At 47.5% G+C, this 21,344-nt stretch overlaps 1 protein-coding gene across 1 annotated transcript; it reads left to right on the top strand.

Moving 5' to 3' along the window:
* The first annotated feature begins 10,868 nt into the window (after window positions 1-10,868).
* UPK1A (uroplakin 1A) lies at window positions 10,869-19,518 on the top strand. The gene is made up of 7 exons (XM_077773800.1): window positions 10,869-10,949; window positions 12,431-12,631; window positions 15,329-15,403; window positions 15,542-15,649; window positions 16,873-17,052; window positions 18,772-18,855; window positions 18,939-19,518. Exons 1-7 carry the CDS (start codon window positions 10,869-10,871, stop codon window positions 18,981-18,983), a joined length of 774 nt encoding a protein of 257 aa, XP_077629926.1. The 3' UTR covers window positions 18,984-19,518.
* The last annotated feature ends 1,826 nt before the right edge of the window (window positions 19,519-21,344 follow it).

Here is a 21,344-nt window from a genome sequence, read left to right as displayed (position 1 = left end):
GTCTTCATAATTCAGTCTTGGTAAGCTCTATGTTTTTAAGAACTTATATATTTTTTCTAGGTTTTTCAATATTTTGGTAAACAATTATTCATAGTAGCCTCTTATGTCCTTTGTAGCTCTGTGTTATCAGTCGTATTGTCTCCTCTCCTCTTCCATTTTTTATTTTATTTATTTGAGTCTTCTTGTTTTCTTAGTCTAAATAAAGGCTTTTCAGTTTTGTTTATCTCTTTAAAAGACTAATTCTTGGGGAGCCTGGGTGGCTCAGTCATAAAGCATCTGACTTCGGCTCAGGTCATGATCTCACGGTTCGTGGGTTCAAGCCCCGCATCAGGTTCTGTGCTGGTAACTCAGAGCCTGGAGCCTGTTTCTGAATCTGAGTCTCCCTCTCTGTCCCTCCCCTGCTCATGCTCTGTCTCTCTCTGTCTCAAAAATAAATAAACTATAAAAAAAATTTAAAAGACCAATTCTTGGGGTGCCTAGGTGGCTCAGTCTGTTGAGTGTCTGACTTCAGCTCAGGTCATGTTCTCATGATCTGTGGGTTGGGGCCCCTCATGGAGCTTTCTGCTGTCAGTGCAACGCCTGCTTCGGATCCTCTGCCCCTCCCCCGCTCACACTCACTCTCTCTAAAAAAAATCAATAAACATTTTTAAAAAAAGAAAGAAAGAAAAAGACCAGTTCTTAGCTTCGTTGATTTTTCTCTTATGTTTCTGGTATCTTATTTCATTTATTTCTGCTATGATCTTTGTTATTTTCTTCCTTCTACTAACCTTGGGATTCGTTTTTTTCTTTTTTCTTTTTTATAAAGTTCCTTGATGTGTAAAATCTGGTTGTTTGAGATTTTTCTTTTTTTATATATATTTTTATTTATCTCTAGGAGAGAGAGAGACCGTGTGAGCAGGGGAGGGTCAGAGAGAGAGGGAGACACAGACTCCGAAATAGGCCCCAGGCTCTGAGCTGGCAGTCAGCACAGAGCCCGACGCGGAGCTTGAACCCACGAACCACGAGATCATGACCTAAGCGAAAGTGGGACACTCAACCGACTAAGCCACCCAGGCGCCCCTCTTTTTTCTTAATGTAGGCATTTATCTCTATAAACTCCCCTCTTAAATGTTTCTCTTGCCTCCCATAAATTTTGGTATGTTGTGTTTCCATTTCATTTGTCTCAAGTTGTTTTTTTTAATTTTCTTTTGATTTCTTCTTTGACCCATTGGTTGTCCAAGAGCATGTTGTTTAATATCCACGTATTTGTGTGAATTTTCCAGGGTTTTTTAAAAAAATCATTTTCTACTTTTATGATATTGTGATCAGAAAAGATGCTTGTTATGATTTTAGTCTTAAATTTTCTAGGATTTGTTTTGTGGCGTAACATATCATCTATCCTTGCGAATGTTCTTTGTGCACCTGAGAAGAAGGTGTATTCTGCTTCCTGTGCATTCTGTATATGTCTGCTAGTTCTGTTCAGTCTAAAGTGTATAGCTCATGTCCAGTGTTTCCTTATCGATTTTATATCTGGATGATCTATCCGTTGTTGAAGGTAGGGTATTGAAGTCCCTACTATTATTGTATTGTCTGTTTCTCCCTTCAGATCTCTTAGTACCTGCTTAATATATTTAGGTGCTGCAATATTAGCTGCACATATATATACAATTTTTATATTCTCTTGATGAATTGAGCCCTTTATCATTATACAGTGACCTTCTTTGTCTCATTACAGTTTTTTACTTAAAGGCTATTTTGTCTGATGTAAATATAGCTTTTCCCTCTTTCTTCCTCTCTTCTCTCTCAGGGACTCTACTGTTGCATAGTGTACCTTAATGGTATCCCACCATTCACTTAGGCTTTTTTCACTCTTTATTTTATGTTTTTATTTATTTTTGAGAGACAGAAAGAGACAGAGTGTGACCAAGGGAGGAGCAGGGAGAGAGAAGGAGACACAGAATCCAAAGCAGGCTCCAGGCTCCAAGCTGTCAGTGCAGAGCCCGATGCAGGGCTCAAATTCACAAACTGTGAGATCATGACCTGAGGCAAAGTCGGATACTTAACCAACTGAGCCACCCAGGCGCCCTGGCTTTTTTCACTCTTTTAAAAAAATGTTTTGTTTTTTTTTTTTATTTTGAGAGAGAAAAAACATAAGCAGGGGAGGGCAGAGAGAGAATCCCAAGCAGACTCCACACTCAGCATCGAGCCCAGTGCAAGGCTCAATCTCACAATCATGACATCATGACCTGAGCTGAAATCAAGAGTCGAGGCTTAACCAACAGAGCCATCTGGATGCTCCAACTATTTTTCATTCTCTGTTCCACTTGATCCAGTCTGTTGTTGATGCTTTGTATTATAATTTTCATTTCATTCATTGTATTCTTCAGCTCCAGAATTTTTTTGATACTTTTTTAAAANGAAGAGAGCAGACAGCCTAGTGTGGGGCTCAAACTCTTGAACTGTGAGATCATGACCTGAGCTGAAGTCAGGCACTTCAGCGAGTGAGCCAGCCAGGCGCCCCTCTTTTTGAATCTTCTTAATGACTTCTATCTCTCTGTTAAATTTCTAGTTTTGTTAGTATGTATTTTTCCCTGATTTCTTGAATTGTCTTTCTGTGTTTTCTCATAGCTCACCGAGCTTCCTTAAACAACTATTTTGAATTCTTTATCAGGCAAATTGCAGGTATCCTTTCTTTGGGGTCAGTTACTGGGAAATTACTGTTCCTTTGGTGGTATCATGTCTCCTTGATTTTTCGTGTTCCTTGAAGTCTTGCATTGCCGGGTTCACATTTGTAGAAGCAGTTGCCTTATCCAGTTTTTACTGATGGCTTCAGGAAGAAATGCCTCCATCAGGCTTTCTTGGGGATTCTGAGGCTTTCTCAGACCTTTTCTATGGATACACCTGCTCCATACTTCTTGTGCTCTCTTGGGGAAGGGGGTGCTTTCAAGATGCTATGGCTCCTCTTGATCCTGCAACACCAGATCAAGTGCCGCCTGCCTCCCATTTGCTTTCCCTTGGGTTGTACTTACTGCTCAAGTTTGCGTTCCTTCTCCCAGCCCCGCCGAGCCAGCCGACTCTCGGCACATGCTTACTAGCCACCTTCAGAGACTCACTCTCACAGTCCACAGGGAGCCAGCCACGGGGTGGGCGTGGGTGTGTGGGTGAGGCAGGCACAGCACGGGGGATGCCCCTGGCAGCCTGCCTGATGTCTGCGGTGCAGTCAGTAGGATCCAAGGCCCTCTGATGCTTTCCATGGCCCTCAGCTGCTCCCTGACCCCTATTTGTGTAGAACTTCTCTTCAACATACCTGGTCTGGGGGTTTTCGCACCAGGTGTGTGAGAGAGCCTCACTATTGGACTCCCAGATTTCCACAGAGGCACTCTTGGTCATGGGTGATTGTCAAAGTCAGTGCTCTGTGGGGGAAAGAGAGAAGAAAAACCATTTCATCGTTTGATTACATCACTCTCAACCTTTTTTAAAGGTCCAAAAGCTCTGCAGGAAAAATACGTTTCTTACCTTCTCCTCTAGCCAGCAGTAGGTGACTGCCATTGCTGGTTTCTTGTGTAACGGATAAAAATAATTTATCCGTTTGCAAGGAGACCTTCCCTCCTACCTGCTGTCCACCACTAAGGCCTGCTCTTCCTGGTGTTCTGAACCTTGCTTTTCTTCATTAATAATAGTACTTACAGGTCATTCCTCGTCAATCTGATATTCTTTTTTTGTTTGTTTGTTTTATTTATTTCTAGGAGAGAGAGAGAGACCGTGTGAGCAGGGGAGGGTCAGAGAGAGAGGGAGTCACAGACTGAAACAGGCTCCAGGCTCTGAGCTGGCAGTCAGCACAGAGCCCGACGCGGGGCTCGAACCCACGAACCGCGAGATCATGACCTAAGAGAAAGTCGGACGCTTAACCGACTAAGCCACCCAGGCGCCCCTCGTCAATCTGATATTCTTAAGCTTTTCAAATTGTACAAGTAATACATGAATATATTCTCCTGATTAAAACCAAGAAAAGGACACTACTCCAGCAAAGGCAGTGTACTCACATAGAAGCAGTACAGTGCAGTGGTTAAGGGGATAGGTACGAGAGCCAGACCGCCTGGGTTCAAAGTCAGGCTCCACTGTTTACAGCTGTGAGACTCTGAGCAAGTTCCTTGACTTCTCTGTGTCTCAGATCCCTCATCTATAACATGAAGTTAAGGACCCCTTCCTCATAGGGCTGTTGCACAGATTAAATGAGATGCTACATGGATGATGCATAAAATAGTGCCTGATACTATATGTAGGTTGTTTTGAACTGTGCCCAGCGGGTTGGAAATGCTCTCTAAATATTAGCTGCTCAAGTGGCGCCTGGGTGGCTCAGTTGGTTGAGTGACCGACTTCAGCTCAGGTCACGACCTCACAATCCGTGAGTTTGAGCCCCTCTGTGTTGGGCTCTGTGCTGACAGCTTGGAGCCTGGAACCTGCTTCAGATTCTGTGTCTCCCTCTCTCTCTGCCCCTCCCCCACTCATTCTCTGTATTTCTCTCTCTCTCAAAGAATAAATAAATATTTTTAAAAATTTCTAAATATTAGCTGCTCTTAGCACATTGTTCTTTCTAGGCTGTGGACATACCAAGGAAATACTCCTTCTAAGTGTCTTTTTTTATTATTATTATGGTAAAAACAACTAACATGAGGTCTACTCTTAACAGATTTTTAGTTGACGATGCAGTATTGTTAATTTGGCACAATGTTGTACAGCAGATCTCTAGCACTTACTCTCTTGCATAACTGAAACTTTGTACTTATTGATTAGCAATTCCCCCCTCCCCTACCCCCAGGACTGGCACCCACCATTCTACTCTCTGCTTTAATGAGTTTGACTATGATAGAGATGACATATAGGTAGAATTATGTACTATTTGCCTTTCTGAGACTGGCTTATTTCATTTATCATAATGTCTTCAAGTTTCCCCCATGTTGTCACATATTACAGGATATCCTACTTTTCTTTCTTTCTTTTTTTAAAGTTTACATATTTATTTTAAGAGAGAGTGCGCACATGTAAGCGAGCAGAGGAGGAGCAGAGAGAGAGGGAGAGAATCCCAAGCAGACTCTACACTCATTGCAGAGATGACCCAGGCCTCAATCTTACAACCATGAGACCTTGACCTGAGCTGAAATCAAGAGTTGGTCACTTATCCAACTGAGTCACTCCGGCACCTCAGGAAATCCTTCTTTTCTAAGGCTGAATAATATTCCACCGTATGTACATACCATGTTCCCTCTGTCAGGAATGTTCTTTCTTGCCTTTTATCTGCTGGCCTCAGTCTCCTCTGCACCCCAGGCTGCGTCAGGTATCTCCTCTAGGCTCACACATCCACCTTTGTTTTCCCCACTGGCCCTGATCACTCTGGCCCATGCTTCCTCTTCCTGTGCCTGGATCACTTCGGCATCTCCCTGACCATACTGGGCTGTCATTCTCTGGTGAAGGTCTGTCTATTCAGCCATTCTCCTGTGAACCGGTGAAGCCAGGAACCGAGCTGGCCTGAGCACTGCTCTTTCCAAGCATGGCCCCACGCAGGGCTGGCATGAGAAAACTCATTATGTGCACCGTATCCTAAACGCTCAGTTCTGGCCTGATCATGTGCTTGGTGCTCAGTGAATTTGAGAAAAAAAATAAAAAGACCTTTCGACGACTCCACCCCTGTGCTTTTCTCCTTGTTTCACCACCTCACACCCCGTCCTGGTCTCCCTGTGCCTTCTCTCTCTCTTCTTCCCGCCTCATCCCACACTTCACGCTGGCCCCACCCACCTCCAAGTCCCCCTTTCTTGGGAACTCGCCCACCCCTACCCATGGATTTCAGGCCCTCCATTACCCTGCTGACCCAAGGAGAGCCTGAGATTCTAGCCTTTGATTATGACCTTAGCGCCCAAACTCCAGGTTTCAGATGCAAATGGACTTCAAAGCTCTGTGCTGCTGCTGCTGCTGCTCTCTATCGTCTTTGCCAAAATGAATTTAGAAAGGAAATTTAAACTATGAAATATTGTTGCAAATAATAGATGAGCTAGAGCCACCTATGTTATGAAAGTAAATTTCGAAAGCACAATGTTGAGGTGAAAAAGTCAATTGCATAAGGCCATGGAAGATAACAGTGTGTCCAGAGTGCAAAGTTATATAGAACTATATATTGATAAATCTATGCACATATATTAAAAACATGAAAGCGTGCATGGGAGTGGGAACCAAAAAGGCTCACACACGGGGCGCGTGGGTGGCTCAGTCAATTAAGTGTCCAACTTTGGCTCAGGTCATGATCTCACAGTTCGTGGGTTTGAGCCCCACGTCGGGGTCTCTGCTGACAGCCAGCTCAGAGCCTAGAGCCTGTTTTGGATTCTGTGCCTCCCCCTCTCTCTGACCCTCCCCTGTTCATGCTGTGTGTCTCTCTCTCAGAAATAATTTTTTTAAAAAACATTAAAAATTAAAACAACAACAACAACAAGGCTCACACACATTTGAAAAGATGCTCAAGATCATTAGTAGTAAGAGAAGTGAGAACTGAAGTAATGGCAGGTGCCACTTTACACTGAGTTACTCTGACAAAAACTAGAAAGTTGGATAATGCCGGGGGTCAGCAGAGATGGAAGAGTGCAAGAACTCACATGAACTCTCAGCTGGAGTGTGGACGGGACAACCATTGTGGAAAGCAACCTGGCACATACATATTCATGACCCAGCAACCCTCCTTGGAAAGAGACATGTAAGTCTCCAAGAGCCATGCATGAGGGTGCCCACAGCAGCATTATTCACAGGGGTCATGGTGGGGGATGGAGTTTGGAAGGAGCCTGAGTGTCCTCACTGGGGAGGAGACAGTCAACTGTGGAGGGGCCACACCAGGGGTGCCCCAAGCAACCATGAGACACTGTGAACTCAATGTGTCCAGAGTAACGTGGGTGGATCCTAAGATCAATGCTAAGGGAGAAAAGAATGCACACAATCATGGGCCTATAAATTAGAAAACGCTTGCCCAGGGGTGGCTCAGACAGGCGTCCTGACTCTTGATTTCAGCTCAGGTCATGATCTCATTCATGGTTCATGGGATAGAGCCCCACATCGAGCTCTGCGCTGACAGAGAGGAGCCTCTCCCTCTCTCTCTGCTCCTTGTGCACGCTCTCTCTCTCTCTCTCTCAAAATAAGTAAATAAAAACTTTAAGAAAAGAAAAGAAAAGATGCACAGAAAGCAATAGTATCCATCAAACAAGAGCACAGCCAACTAAAAAGATACATCCGAACATATGCGAATGTTTGCCAGTAGAGGGCACTGCAAGAGACTGGGATATGGGAATATAAGGGAATAAATTAAATGTAAAACAAGAGCTATCTTGTGGAGAATAATGAGCTGAGGGTATGGCATTAACTCAACCCATGACACCTGAGATCCGAAAAAGAAGACAGTGCAAGAGCTGTGGAGGATGATGAGCCCCAAATGTAGGAATGAAGTTATCTCTGGGGTGAGATCGAGTGGCTTAAAATGCCATCTGCCATGAATGCCACGTGAAAAAGAAAATCTTCAGTGAATATAGAAAAGGACTTAGATTTGACAAAGCTGGTAGTGAGGATGTAGGTGTTTGTTACAAGGATTCTCTACACTTTCTTGTCTACCTGGAATATTTCATATCAAAAGTTTTAGGAGACTTTCACCACTGACCATGGAAAACAAAACATCTCGTCTTAAAAATAGATACAACAAAAATATATTACCTCTAGTCAGACCCTGAGGCCTGTTGAGACCAGCTCTACGCAAGGTTAGAGAGGTGCTTAGGACACAGCGTCAAACTACTGAGCCTTTCTCGATGACCCTATCACAATGAGAACTAGATCATTGTCTCATTAGATGTCGGTTATGTTGATTCATGCCATTTCATTTCATATCCATAAACAGCCTGAACTCATCTCTCATGCCCCTGTTGGAAACCACTCCTTTAACACATTGAATAAGTCTCTTTGAAAAGATTTTATCCTCTTTTTAATTTTAAGTTTTATTTATTTATTTTGAGAGAGACAGAGACAGAGCGAGTGGGGGAGGGAATGAGAGAGAGAGAGAGGGAGAGACAATCCCAAGCAGGCTCCACCACACCCTCAGTGCAGAGCCCAACGTGGGGCTCGAACTCATGAAACCATGAGATCATGACCTGAGCTGAACCGAGAGTCGGGTGCCAAACCTACTGAGACACCCAGGTGCCCCAAGATTTTACCCTCTTGAAATGCATTGCAATTAAAAGTATATACATAAACATAGAAAAGTGCACTTATTGTGAGTATATAGCTTGACATACTTTCACACAGTCTGAACAGCCCCATGTAAACAGTGTCCAAATCAAGAAAGAGAATCCCCTCCTTGTCCCCCCTCCCCAATCACAATGCCCCCGGGATAACCACTCCCCTGACTTTTATCCCTCTAGATTGGTTTTGCCAGTTTTAGAACCTCACATCTAAAATCATACAGTTACAGTCTTTTGAGTGTGGCTTTTTTCATTTAGTGTAATGCTTTCGAAATTCATCCTGGTAGTTGCAAGTATCAATAGTTCATTGCCTTTTATTGCTGAAGAGTAGCCCTTGTACACATGTACCATAATGTATGCATCCATTCTACTGTTGAGGACGTGGTTTCCAGTTCAAGGCTGATATGAATACATTCAGAGCGGGTGGTAGATGGAAATGGAGGGATTCCCAGGAACAAATGGCTGGATTATACGATAGGCATATGTCACCTTTAGGAGACCTTGGCATTATAACTATTTAAAGGAAGTAATTAGCACTTCAAAATGTATTGTTTGAAGACTGGTTTATCTAATAAGAATAAAGAATCATGAAAATTCAAGTTTGACATCAAACTGCACTAGCTTCATGTTTCAGAACAGAATGGATCCCTTTTATGACTGGTGACATAGTAATGCCCCATTGATACTTTTTGTTTTTACTAGACATTTTACACTTGATTTTAGCCAAAAGGCCAAGACATTTTATGTAACTTCCAACTACTAACAGTTACCAACTATTTGAAAATAAAAATATTTCATACTATTCATACGGCTCTATTATTACCAAGCTATTTTAGCTAAAGCTCACAAAATGTTCTTGACAGGTCATGTACATTGTTATTTATATTTTCTTATTATTCCTTAACATAAATGTAAATCGACAGAGAAAAATTATTTTAATGTTTAATGTTGATTTATTCTGAGAGACAGAGAGGGAGAGAGAGTGNACAGGAGTCTCAACCCACGATCCTGAGAGATCACGGCCTGAGCCCAAATCAAGAGTCGTAGGCTTGCTTAACCCACTGGGCCACCCAGGTGCCCTGAGAAAAACTACTTTAAATGTAAAGTGGATGACTAAAAACCAGATTATTTTAATTTTAACTGGAACATATCCCATGTGTCTTATTACCAAGCCATTGTCTTAACAGTGAAATTTAAGTTCCATTTGTTTGCCGATTTCACGTACACTTGAGGGAGCTACAGCTCAGAGAGAAAACACAGTAAATGCCTCGGTTCTTGAGAAGTGCTGGGGTGCCCCAAGCCATTTTCGCCTAAGGAACCAGCTTCATGCCACAAGGGGGCGCCATTGGAAGGTAAGTGGGCCTCTTGGGAACCCTGCTGGTGCAGCCTGGCCTTTTGCTGTACACCCGCTGCCCAGAGGGCATCCTTTGCGGACATCTCTGCATTCAATTCTCACTGCTATAAGTAGTCTGATGATATCCATTCTGCAGATGGGCAAATGCACACACCAAGTTGCGCGGCCAAGACGAACAGAACTGGGATTTCAGTGTAGGTCTCTTTTGATTCTGTAGCCTGAAGACATTTCCGCCTGTGGCTCCTCACTGAGACCCCGCTTTGTCCATGTGAGGGGGAGGGGTGGGGTTACTTTTCTCCCACCAAGCCCATTCAGTGTGCCCTCTCTCTTTTTCTAGCACACTCTCTTCCCCCTCTTGTGCCCTCATCTGGAAGTCCCCTCACACACCTATCTCAAGCCAGAGGCTCCCCTTAGCCTGCAGCCCATATAATCAGCCTTCTGAGCTGCCCTCCCGCCTGCTCCCTCTCCGCCCACCTCCTTGCCTTGGTCCAGCTCTGTCCCAGCCTGCTGGGGTCCCCGTCTGGGCCTCCCCATGGGCTCCCAGCCTCAGAGAGGTGGGGCCACCGGCACAGGAGGCAGTCCTAGAATTGAGGATTTACATGTGGATCCGACTTGGATCTCTCCCCTGCTCCCAAGAAGTCCCGTGTCCTAAGGAGAGGCATCAGGTGGCACGCTCACCCTCCCAACCCCAGCCCCCTTCCCCACCAAGACAGCCTGGGAACCAGAGGCCATGGGCACAACCCCCTGCTCCCTCAGCCAGACATTAGCACAATCTTGAATTTCAGGTCTATAAATCACCTGGGGTGGGGGGTGGGGTGCTCATAAATCTGTTTTCCCATGCTGGTCGGCTTGCTTGAGCTCTTGTCCCCTCCTTCTCCAGACTCCCTTCCCCCTTCCTGGGAGACTGGCCTGAGGAGGGGCCTGGGCATATATAGGGAGCCACTGTGGGAGGGGCTGGCCACAGAGGCTTCGGAAAGAGAAGGTGAGGAGGGCTCTGGGGGGTCTGGATGACCTAGAGAAACCAGGAAGTTATGAGGTGCAGGGAGGCCAGCACTGAGCTCTGGCCAATGACTGCCCTGCCTGAGCCTTGGTTTCCTTGTCTGTAAAGTGGCCCGCCATCAGGGTTGTGGGGGGATTCATTCAGCACCAGTCTGGGCTCAGCAGGGAGCCAGGAGCATCCCCAGGCAGCTGGGGTGTGGAATAAGGCTGGCGGGGCTGGCTGGGGCTCCCCCCCTTTCCTGGCCTCATTCCCGCTGTGCGTACCCCGCAGGACTATGGCTTCTGCAGCAGCAGAGGCGGAGAAGGGGTCTCCAGTTGCTGTGGGACTGCTCGTGGTGGGCAACATCATTATTCTGGTGAGACCTTCCCCAGGGCTGGGAGCCCCAGTGAGTGGGTGGGGAGAAGGGGACAGCCCAGAGCCTGGGGGTGGGGGCTCAGGGCCCTGGACTCCCAGGATGGCCATGGCCGCAGGCTGTCAAGCCAGAGCAGCCTGGATTCCAATCCCAGCTCTGTGGCTCCCCAGCTTTGTAAACTCCAGCAAGCCACTCTACTTACCCACCCCTGCTTTCCTGTCTATAGATTATGTCCCCATTGCGGGGACTGTTGTGTGGGTTAATCCATATATGACCCTCAGCTTCACAAGAGTGCTTGACAAATGCTGTCCTCATTAACATGATTATAGACATAAAGTGCCACTTGGGGCACAGGAGGCCCATAGTAAGGAATACTAACCATAGCAATGTCTTTTAATTACTATTTAATTTTTTAAAATGTGATGCCTATATCCGGCTCTGGAGCCAGTCAACCTGGGTTCAAATCCCAGCTCTGCCACTTTATACTGTGGGACCTGGGGCCAGCCATGTAACCTCTCTGGGCCTCATTTTTCTCATCTGTAGACAGCGATAGAATAGGAATGCCGAGAGCTTAAGGTAAATTATCAGATTGGTGCGGAGTGTGGTGCACATGGTTGCTGTTTGTGTCGGCCATAACAACCACAGTGCTCTGCAGCTGGTGACAATGACTGTACACAGAGAGCAGTTACTGGGACAGTGCCTGGCAAGTGCACACTAAATACTCTGAGCATTAGCGTGATGACTGTCAAAGAAAGGTATCCCCCGAGAGGTCTTCCTCTCTCCTTGCTCCCCATCTCCCATCCCTCTAGGTACCTAGATTTTTAGTTCTCCAACATTTTGTTAAGCAACATATATGCCTATTTTCCTCCCTTTTTGTCCAAGATATAACTCATTCCACATCCTGTTCTGAGCCTCCCAGTTTTTCCTGCTGACATAATCCATAGGCCACTCCACGTGAGTCCTCAGAGAGCCTCCCTGCCCTTTGCCACAACCGCAGCATGGCATGCTGGTTCCTTTCACACAGTGACACAGGGAATAACCTTGGGGGTTTATGATTTTCCTGCACAAGCAGGATTGATTTCTGCAAGCGGAATTGCGGACCAAAGGGTTGATACATTTGTAGTTGTTCTGGCCCTGGCCAGATTCCTCAGCTCGGGAATAACAATACTATTGAGAGAGGGCGTGTGACCCAGCATCTCCTCAGTTCCGGTCATGCAATCTGGGCTGTGGCATCTCCTTATATCCTTGAAGCAACTGGCAGCTGGGATGTGGGCGAGGGGTATGGGTCGGGCTGGGCAGCCCTTCCCTTCTGGCCTCTGCCCAGCCCCAGCCCCACTCATAGAAGACGAGGTCCTTGCCATTCTTTTTACGTGCCCCCTTTACCCAGGACGGTGGAGGCTCAGAAGGGGAACGTGCTCACGGAGAGTCCCGCAGCCCCGGCTGCCATGCCTGAGCCAGCCTCTCTAACCTGTTGCCCTGTCCAGCTGTCAGGCCTGGCTCTGTTTGCTGAGACGGTATGGGTGACAGCTGACCAGTACCGCGTGTACCCACTGATGGGCGTCTCAGGCAAGGATGACGTCTTCGCTGGCGCCTGGATTGCCATCTTCTGCGGCTTCTCCTTCTTCGTGGTGGCCAGCTTTGGGGTGGGCGCAGCGCTCTGCCGCCGCCGGTCCATGATCCTCACGGTGAGGCCCCAGGGGGAGGGCGAGGGGACGGGTGGTCACGGAGGTCATCAACACAGACTCATAGTAACAACCACCGCCGCAGCCATGAGTGTGTGCTCAGCACGGTGCCACACTTGGGCCTGTCATCCTGTTTAATCTTCCCATAACCCAGTAACAGTCTCAGCTATTATCCTCAATTTACAAAGAAAATTGGGGCACAGAGAGGGAGGCGAGGAAGCTCTGCCCAGGAGGATGATTCTTGAGTGGCAGGACTGAGATTCAAACCTCAGCTAGTTGGTCCCCAGAGTCTGCTTATGAGCTCTGTCAAAACAACAACAGTATTAATAGCAGAGCTACCATTTAAGGAGTGCGTGCTACATCCTAAACGCTTTACATAAATTGGTTCATTTATTCCTCACAACCTACCGTGAGATACCATCCTGATCGTGAACCCATTTGACAGAGTTGAAACTGAGGCTCAGAGAAGTGAAGTCATTTATCCAGGATTGCACAGCGAGTAGGTGACAGAGCCGGGATTTGAACCCAAGTAGTTCAGCTTGAGCCTGCGCTCTGAATTGCTGCTAGGAATAACCACCACAATAATAACCCACACTTCCCAAGCATCTCTCATGTGCCCGGCACTAGGCTGAGCAGTTTAGAAAATGAGCTCCCCCGATCTCTCCAGAAACCTCTGAAGTTAGTGCTTCTCTACCCCTTTACCAGTTGAGGAAATGGGGGTTCAAAAAGGCCAGAAGCGTTGGTGGTCGGGAAGGCAGGGCCTCTAATCCCGGCCCCACTGATGCAGAGCCAACATGGTGCTTCCGCCACAATTGAGGGCCTTTTAGATTCCCAAGAGCAGCTACTTATTCAATCAACAAACGTTTCTTGAGCAAGAACCACATGCCAAACTCTGCGCTAGGCACTGGGGCTATCTGGTGAGAAAACAGAAAAGCCCTTGTCCCCGGGGAGCATGCTCCAATGGGAACCACAGTGCACAGGGAAGAGGGAAGGGAGGCCTGGAGCTGGGGCCCGGAAGGCCTGCAGCTGGAGAAAGCGAAGGCCTCGGGGAGGTGATGGAGTGAACCCTGTGTCTACAGGAAGAGCATGCCTGGAGGAGGGAACAGCAAGAGCAAAGGCTCTGAAGTCAGAGCCAAGTGGGGGTGGTGGGGGAGGGAGAGGAAGTGAAGGTGGATGGAGTGGGTACAGTGAGCAGTGGGCACTGGGCGAGGAAGGGAAGGTGGGCCGACTGGGTGTGTCTTGCCAAGCCTTGGTAAGGACTTGGGCTGTATTGTAACATAGAGCCTTGGAAAGGCTTTCCTTCTCTTTTTCTTTCCATACTTAGGCTATTGTTGAGAGCGCTGCTATAAATATTGGGGTACATGTGCCTCTATGCGTCAGCACTCCTGTATCCCATGGGTAAACTCCTAGCAGTGCTATTGCTGGGTCATGGGGGAGTCCTAGTTTTAATTTTTTGAGGAACCTCCACGCTGTTTTCCAGAGTGGCTGCACCAATTTGCATTCCCACCAGCAGTGCGAGAGGGTGCCCATTTCTCCACATCCTCGCCAGCATCTGTTGTTTCCTGAGTTGTTAGTTTTAGCCACGCTGACTGGTGTGAGGTGGTATCTCGTGTGGTTTGATTTGTATTTCCCTGATGATGGGTGATGTTGAGCATCTTTTCCTGTAAGACACAGAATTTTATGGGAGATTTCAAACATAGAGCAGAGTGAATGGCATGAGCCCTGCGTCCCCATCACCTGGTTTCAATGATATCGACCACAGACTTGGCCAACTTTGGCCCCTCTGCTCCACCCTCTGCCTGCCCACATTCTTCTTTCTGGGGTATTTTGAAGTGCATTCCAGACACCAAGTCATTTACCTATAAATATTTGCACATTTCTCTGAGTGATGAGGACACTGTTTAGAGCAGTCAGGCGTGTTATACCTCATCATCTCAGCTCAAGACAGAGGAGTTAGCACAACCGCATTCCACCCCCTTGTTGCTTTAAGGGAGAGGGCGTGGGGTGAAGAGAGAGCTTATTTCTCTTTATGCACAACCACCATGTCACTGGCACACCCTACAAAATCCACCCAAATTCCTTCATATCTCTCTTCCAATATCTAGTCTGTGCTCAAGTGTCCCTGGTTGTCTCAAGAATGTCTTTTCCCCCCCTATAGTAGACATTTATTTTACCGCACCCACGCCAATAATGAACTTCAGGAAATACTTTACATATTTCTGTTGACTTCATATTCTCCTAACGTTTTATTATAAAAAATACAGAAATATATCAAAAATACAGAAAAGGCGAAAGACTTGAACGGGGAACACCTGTACACCCACCACATAGGTGCTACCATTCACAGTGTCCTACACTTCTTTTCAAAATTGCATTTCTAGGGGCACCTGGGTGGCTCAGGCAGTTGGGCATCCGACTTCAGCTGAAGTCAGGATCTCACAGTCTGTGAGTTCAAGCCTCCCGATGGGCTCTGTGCTGACAGCTCAGAGCCTGAAGCCTGCTTTGGATTCTGTGTCTCCCTCTCTCTCTGCCCCTGACCTGCTCGTGCTCTGTCTTTCTCTCAAGAAAATAAAGAATAAAAACATTAAAATAAAATAAAATTGCATTTCTATCCATCCATCCGTCCCTTGTTGGGGTGTGACTTCATAGAGGCTTTGCCCTGACGGGGCTGTCCCTGTCTCTCCCTTCATCTCTCCCCAGTACCTGGTGCTCATGCTCATTGTCTACATCTTTGAGTGCGCCTCCTGCATCACGTCCTACACTCACCGCGACTATGTGAGCTGGGCAGAGGCCAGGGGAGGGGCATGACTTGAGGGGAGGGTGGTAAGGGTCTGGGCCTGGGGGTGGGGTGGAGGTTGACCTCCCTCCCCACCCAGCCCCACTGGATCCTATTCTTTCCTTGGACCTCTGCAGATGGTGTCCAACCCATCCCTGATTACCAAGCAGATGCTGACCTTCTACAGTGAGGACACGGACCAAGGCCGGGAACTGACTCGCCTCTGGGACCGCATCATGATTGAGGTGGACAGAGCGGGCTGAGGGGGGTGAAGGGGTGGCGAGGGCTAGAAGACCTGGCACTCCGAGGTAGATAGGGCTCCCATTATGCCCACTGGCAGATGATACCCATTCCTACGGTTCTTATGGGAGGTGGGGAGGGCTGGTCATGGTCATTTTCCAGATGAGGAGACGGGCCCAAAAAAGGGAATGAATGCCACTTGCCCAATGTCACATGGTTGGTAAGCTGGGATCAAAATCTGGCAGCCTATATCCAAAGCTCCTGTTCTTAACCATTACACATACCTTCTTAATAATGATGGTAATCACAATAAGGAATACGTAATGAGTACTAACTTGTTTAGTACTGTTCAAAGCACTTTTAAGGCTTACTTATTCTTCACAACTACCCCATACGGGAGATCAGCTTTTTAACGATGAGGAAACTGAGGTAAGAGGTTGAGTGGCTTACACAAGGTCACACAGCTGGTAGCTCACAGAGCCAGGATGGAAACCCAGACCATCAGCTACCAGAAGCCACATTCTTCTTCTTCTTCTTTTTTTTTTTTTAGTGTTTTATTTTTGGGAGAGACAGAGACAGAGCATGAGTGGGGGAGGTGCAGAGAGAGAAAGAGGGAGACACAGAATCTAAAGCAGTCTCCAGACTCTGAGCCATCAACACACAGTCCAGCACGGGGCTCAAACTTATGAACTGCGAGATTATGACCTGAACCGAAGTTGGATGCTTAACTGACTGAGCCACCCCAGAAGCCACATTCTTAATTAAACCCAATGTGATAGGGCACAAGAGAAGAATATTGAGGACCCAAGGGAAACTGAGGTCCCAATTTGGTTCAAGTCATACAGCTAGCCAAGATGAGAACTCATAGTTGAAGGAACCTATGTTTTTATCATTCAGGGCCACAAATGAAACACCCTCAGGGGCCAAAGAAACCAAAAATATGCCTTTGGATGTCATTTACTTCAGGTTTTGATGACAGCTAATTCAAAAGAATTTTAAAATGAGTAACGAAACCGTGGGTTTGATCCAAATCCCCCACCAGCCCCTTGGTGATGGGACAAATATCTTCTGCTCTCTGTTCATACACACAGACACTACCTGTCCCTCCCCACCCACTTTGAAGCCAAGGACATGGGAAAGTCAGGCCCAGCTTCCTCACTCTGCAACCTCAGGTGAGCGGCTGTCCTCTCTGAGCAGGAGCCTGCCTCACCCCTGCCCTTCTCTCCAGCAAGAATGCTGTGGCACATCCGGTCCCATGGATTGGGTGAACTTCACATCAGCCTTCCGGGCAGCCACCCCGGAGGTGGTGTTCCCCTGGCCCCCATTGTGCTGTCGGCGGACCGGCAACTTCATCCCCCTCAATGAAGAAGGCTGCCGCCTGGGCCACACGGACTACCTGTTCACCAAGGTGTGCCCCTCCCTGCTGCTCACCTGTCTGTCTGGGCCCCTCTCGTTCTTCAGGCTCTTCCTCCCTCCCACTCCCTTCTCCTCTTCCCCTCTCTGGCTTTATCTTTCTCTCCCCTCTCTCTGGCTCCCCCTACTCTCTCCCCATCTTCCCCTCCCTCCCTCTGCTAGTCATGAGAGGCACCTGCAACTTTTCTCAGGCTGGGAATAAGAGCAACAACAATAATAGGAATCACACTCGGGGCGCCTGGGTGGCTCAGTTGGTTAAGCGTCCGACTTCGGCTTAGGTCATGATCTCACGGTTTGTGGGTTCGAGCCCCGCGTCAGGCTCTGTGCTGACAGCTAGCTCAGAGCCTGGAGCCTGTTTTGGATTCTGTATCTCCCTCTCTCTCTGACCCTCTCCTGCTCACGCTGCCTCTCTCTCAGAAATAAAACATTTTTTTTTGAAAAAAATAATAGTAATCACACAACAGCAACACCAACCACCGTTTATTGAGTCTTTGCATTGTGCCAGGCATTCTTTTTTTTTTCTGCTTTGAAGAAATATATTTGTGCCAAGCATTCTTATAGGTGTTTCAAGTTTTTGTCCGATTTCTCAACCTAGCCTTAGGAAGTAAAGATTAGAATGATCCTGTTTTAAAGGTGATGAAACGGAGTTCACTCGCTAGTGAGGGAAGGAGCCTGGGCTGGATTTCACGTCAAGCCCCAATGAGGTGATTTAACTAGTGCAAGGCGAGTGCAGAGGCAGAGAGAGAAGCCAGAGGGGATTAGCCTAGAAGAAGAGCCAGTCCCAGCAGTTGTTCTGGCTGCTTTTGGCCACCGAGGGGCCCTTCAGCCACGTCTTAGATCAGGTGCCAGGGAGAGGGAGCCTGTGCAAATCAGCCCACTGTTAGAGTCACGCAGCCATTTCTCAAGCCCGACTCTGTGCAGAGCGCGTGTGTGTTGTCTCACGGAATCGCCACGAGTGCTTTCCGAGGCCAGTCCAGCAGGATCGCCACTTGCACAGACGGGAAAACTGAGGCTCATAGGTTCAGAATCATTCCTGCCGTTAGACATGCGGCAGATCTGGTCCCCAATTCAGTCCCGGCCTGACTCCAGGACACACATCCTGAACCTTTGCTCTCTGCCGCTTCCAAGTCGACGCAGGAGTCTAAGTCGAAGTGAGGCTCTGGCCCCACTTGGCCTCATTCCTAAATGAGGATGGAGCACTCGTCCCAAAGGCAGATTAAAAAAATTTTTTTTAATGTTTTATTTATTTCTAGGAGAGAGAGACAGACAGCATGAGCAAGGGAGGGTCAGAGAGAGAGGGAGTCACAGACTCTGAAACAGGCTCCAGGCTCTGAGCTGACAGTCAGCACAGAGCCCGACGCGGGGCTCGAACCCACGAACCGCAAGATCATGACCTAAGCGAAAGTCGGACGCTTAACCGACTAAGCCACCCAGGCGCCCCTCCAAAGGCAGATTTTAAACCCTTGGAACTGGTGGGCGACATGGCAAGCCAGCTCTAGACAAGACTGCCCCCAGACTCGCATAGCCACCAACACCAATAGGGCAGTACCCACCTGTGCCGGGCGTGGGCTCAACATCACGTCCCTGGTTCCCCAGAACCCCTCCGCCACACTCCCCATCACACAGGTGAGAAAACCAAGGCTTGAGGAAGGAAATGACCTTCCCAAGGACACACAGTGACATTTTCTCACCCCCCCCTTCACCCCCTGCCCAGGGCTGCTTCGAGCACATCGGCCATGCCATCGACAGCTACACATGGGGCATCTCGTGGTTTGGGTTTGCCATCCTGATGTGGACGGTGAGAGGTGGGGAGCCCCTGGGTTAGGTGGGATGTGCGTGGGGGGGCTGGAGCGCCCCTCACTTGTCTGCCTCCCCCTCCAGCTGCCTGTGATGCTGATAGCCATGTACTTCTACACCACGTTGTGAGAAACCAGAAGGCCCCGTGCACACCTCGGCCTCTTCCTTCTCCCGTTCCTGCTTCCTCCGGCTGAGGCCTGGATGGCTGCCTCACCTCTCTCCTTCCCGCCTCCCTCAAGCTTCCCTCCTTCCTCATCAAACACCTTTTACCAGGTTTCTGAGCCTTGCTGGGACTTGGGGGTGCCCTGAAACCCTTGGACATGTGTGCACGGACCCTTAGCCCTTTGCTGATTTGTGGCCCACCTTTCAGTGTCAACTTCAAGTCCTGTCCTCGGGGGACCCTTCCGGGATCCCACCCACCCCCTCACCAACGCCTCTCTGATAGCTCCCCGAGCTCCTCCTCCACGGTAGATGTTGCCGTTATTGCTAAATAGTTTCAGGTTGTTTATTCTCTGGTAGACTAGGGTTGTCATTAGGGGAGGACCAAGCTCTGTCATGGTCACTGATGGCCCCCAGCATCACCCAACAGAGGGCTGAGCATGGATATTCAATAAATGCCGGTTGACTGAATTAATTCGTTTTATTCCGGGGTAAAGGCAAATGAACCAGGACTCTTCCAATGGAAGTGCCAGAAACCCAACTGGCACTGAAACAAAACATGGAGTTTCTTGGCTCCTGTAACTGAGTCAGTATTGCTGGCTTCAGGCATGTCTGGATCCAGGGGTTCGATCTAAGTTTCAGGGAAACCTGCTTCATTCTCAGACGGGCTTTCTCATTGCTAAGCAACAGAGCAGTAAGGGAGGCCTCTCTCCCAATAGCTTTAACTTTAGAGTCTAGGCCCATCCTTTGGTTGGGGAACGGAGGGTACCTGAATTAATACTCATGCTAAGGATGGCATTGGGAAGTGGGGGTCGTTTATCAAAGGAAAATTAGAGCTTAGGGCTGTTGGATGGTATGGGTGACAGATAACCTCCTCCTAGGGGCTGTAGCTGCCAGCAAGTTCTCTAATGGGCACATGACAGCAAAACTCTAGGAATCTCATCCTCGCTCTTTTGTCCTCTCTGAAGCAGGCCATCCTCTGTCCATTTTACAGTAATTAGGCCCTGCTAAGAGGGTCTGTCTTCCCTCTCCATCAAGTGAAGTTTCCCCCGATCCTTATTTACTCCACAGATGGTCTGCAAATGCTGAGCTCAGATATCAACTTTTTAAAATATACTTTTAAAAATCTGTAATGGTCTGGGACACCTGGGTGGCTGTCAGGTAAGCTCCTGACTGCAGCTCAGGTCATGATCTCACAGTTTGTGAGTTCGAGCCTTGCATCAGGCTCTGTGCTGACCACTCAGCCCAGAGCCTGCTTTGGAGTCTGTGTGTCCCTCTCTCTCTTTGCCTCCCCCACTCAGACTCTGTCTCTCTCTGTCTGTCTCTCTCTCTCTCTCTCAAAAATAAAGATTTAAAACTTTTAAAAAAAATTTGTAATGGTCAAAGAGGCTTTTTTGTTAGGGTGAAAAATGAGACACATCCATTGACAGGTTGTACAACTCAAGTTATATCCTTAGACCGGATTCTCTGTGTCTGTTTAATAAGAAGGTAGAGTGGGTGTCTGGGTGGCTCAGTCTGTTAAGTGCCCGACTTTGGCTCAGGTCATGATCTCACGGTTTGTGAGTTTAAGCCTCACGTCAGGATCTGTGCTGGTAGCTCAGAGCCTGGAGCCTGCTTTGGATTCTGTGTCTCCCTCTCTCTCTGCCCCTCCCCCACTCACATGCTGTCTCTCTCTCTCTCTCTATCTCTCTCTCAAAATAAATAAAAACATTTAAAAAAGAAGACAGAATTACGTGAGCCAATATAGAAAGATGTCATAATGATATAAATAATTGGAAAGTATATGTAAGGATGTTCATTACAGCGACCTAAATGAGCCTCTGTTGGGGACTGGTTAAGTTAGCTATGCTATGTCTATATTCTAGAATACCACACAGTAGTACAAAATAATGTTTTTTAATTAAAAATTTTTTATAGTTTTTATTTATTTTTGAGACAGAGCATGAGTGGGGGAGGGGCAGAGAGAGAGGAGACACAGAATCCAAAACAGGTTCCAGGCTCTGAGCTATCAGCACAGAGCCCGATGCGGGGCTCGAACCCACAAACCGTGAGATCATGACCTGAGCTGAAGTTGGACGTTTAACCGACTGAGCCACCCAGGCGCCCTGAAAATAATGTTTTAACATGGAAAAATCTCCAAGAAATGCAGAGTAGAAAAACTTGCACATACAGTACTTTTATTCCTGTGGAAAACATATTCAGGGCTGGTCTTTTTAAAGAAATGGGTCAATGTTTTTAGAATGATGTTTAAAAGAATTTATAACCCTTCTACTTAAAGATTATAAAAATTTGGAAATGGAAGCATCCCATATTTCCTAGGAATAAAAGTAC

Source organism: Crocuta crocuta, unplaced genomic scaffold, assembly GCF_008692635.1.
Source record: "Crocuta crocuta isolate KB4526 unplaced genomic scaffold, BGI_CrCroc_1.0 scaffold267, whole genome shotgun sequence".
Lineage (NCBI taxonomy): Eukaryota > Metazoa > Chordata > Mammalia > Carnivora > Hyaenidae > Crocuta > Crocuta crocuta.
This window is presented reverse-complemented; position numbering and strand designations above follow the sequence as displayed.

Coding starts and splice junctions, on each gene's coding strand:
- UPK1A (XM_077773800.1), top strand. CDS start 10,869: ATGGCTTCTGCAGCAGCAGAGGCGGAGAAGGGGTCTCCAGTTGCTGTG. Junction 15,404..15,541: donor CCTACACTCACCGCGACTAT/GTGAGCTGGGCA, acceptor GGACCTCTGCAG/ATGGTGTCCAACCCATCCCT. Junction 18,856..18,938: donor TTGCCATCCTGATGTGGACG/GTGAGAGGTGGG, acceptor CTCCCCCTCCAG/CTGCCTGTGATGCTGATAGC.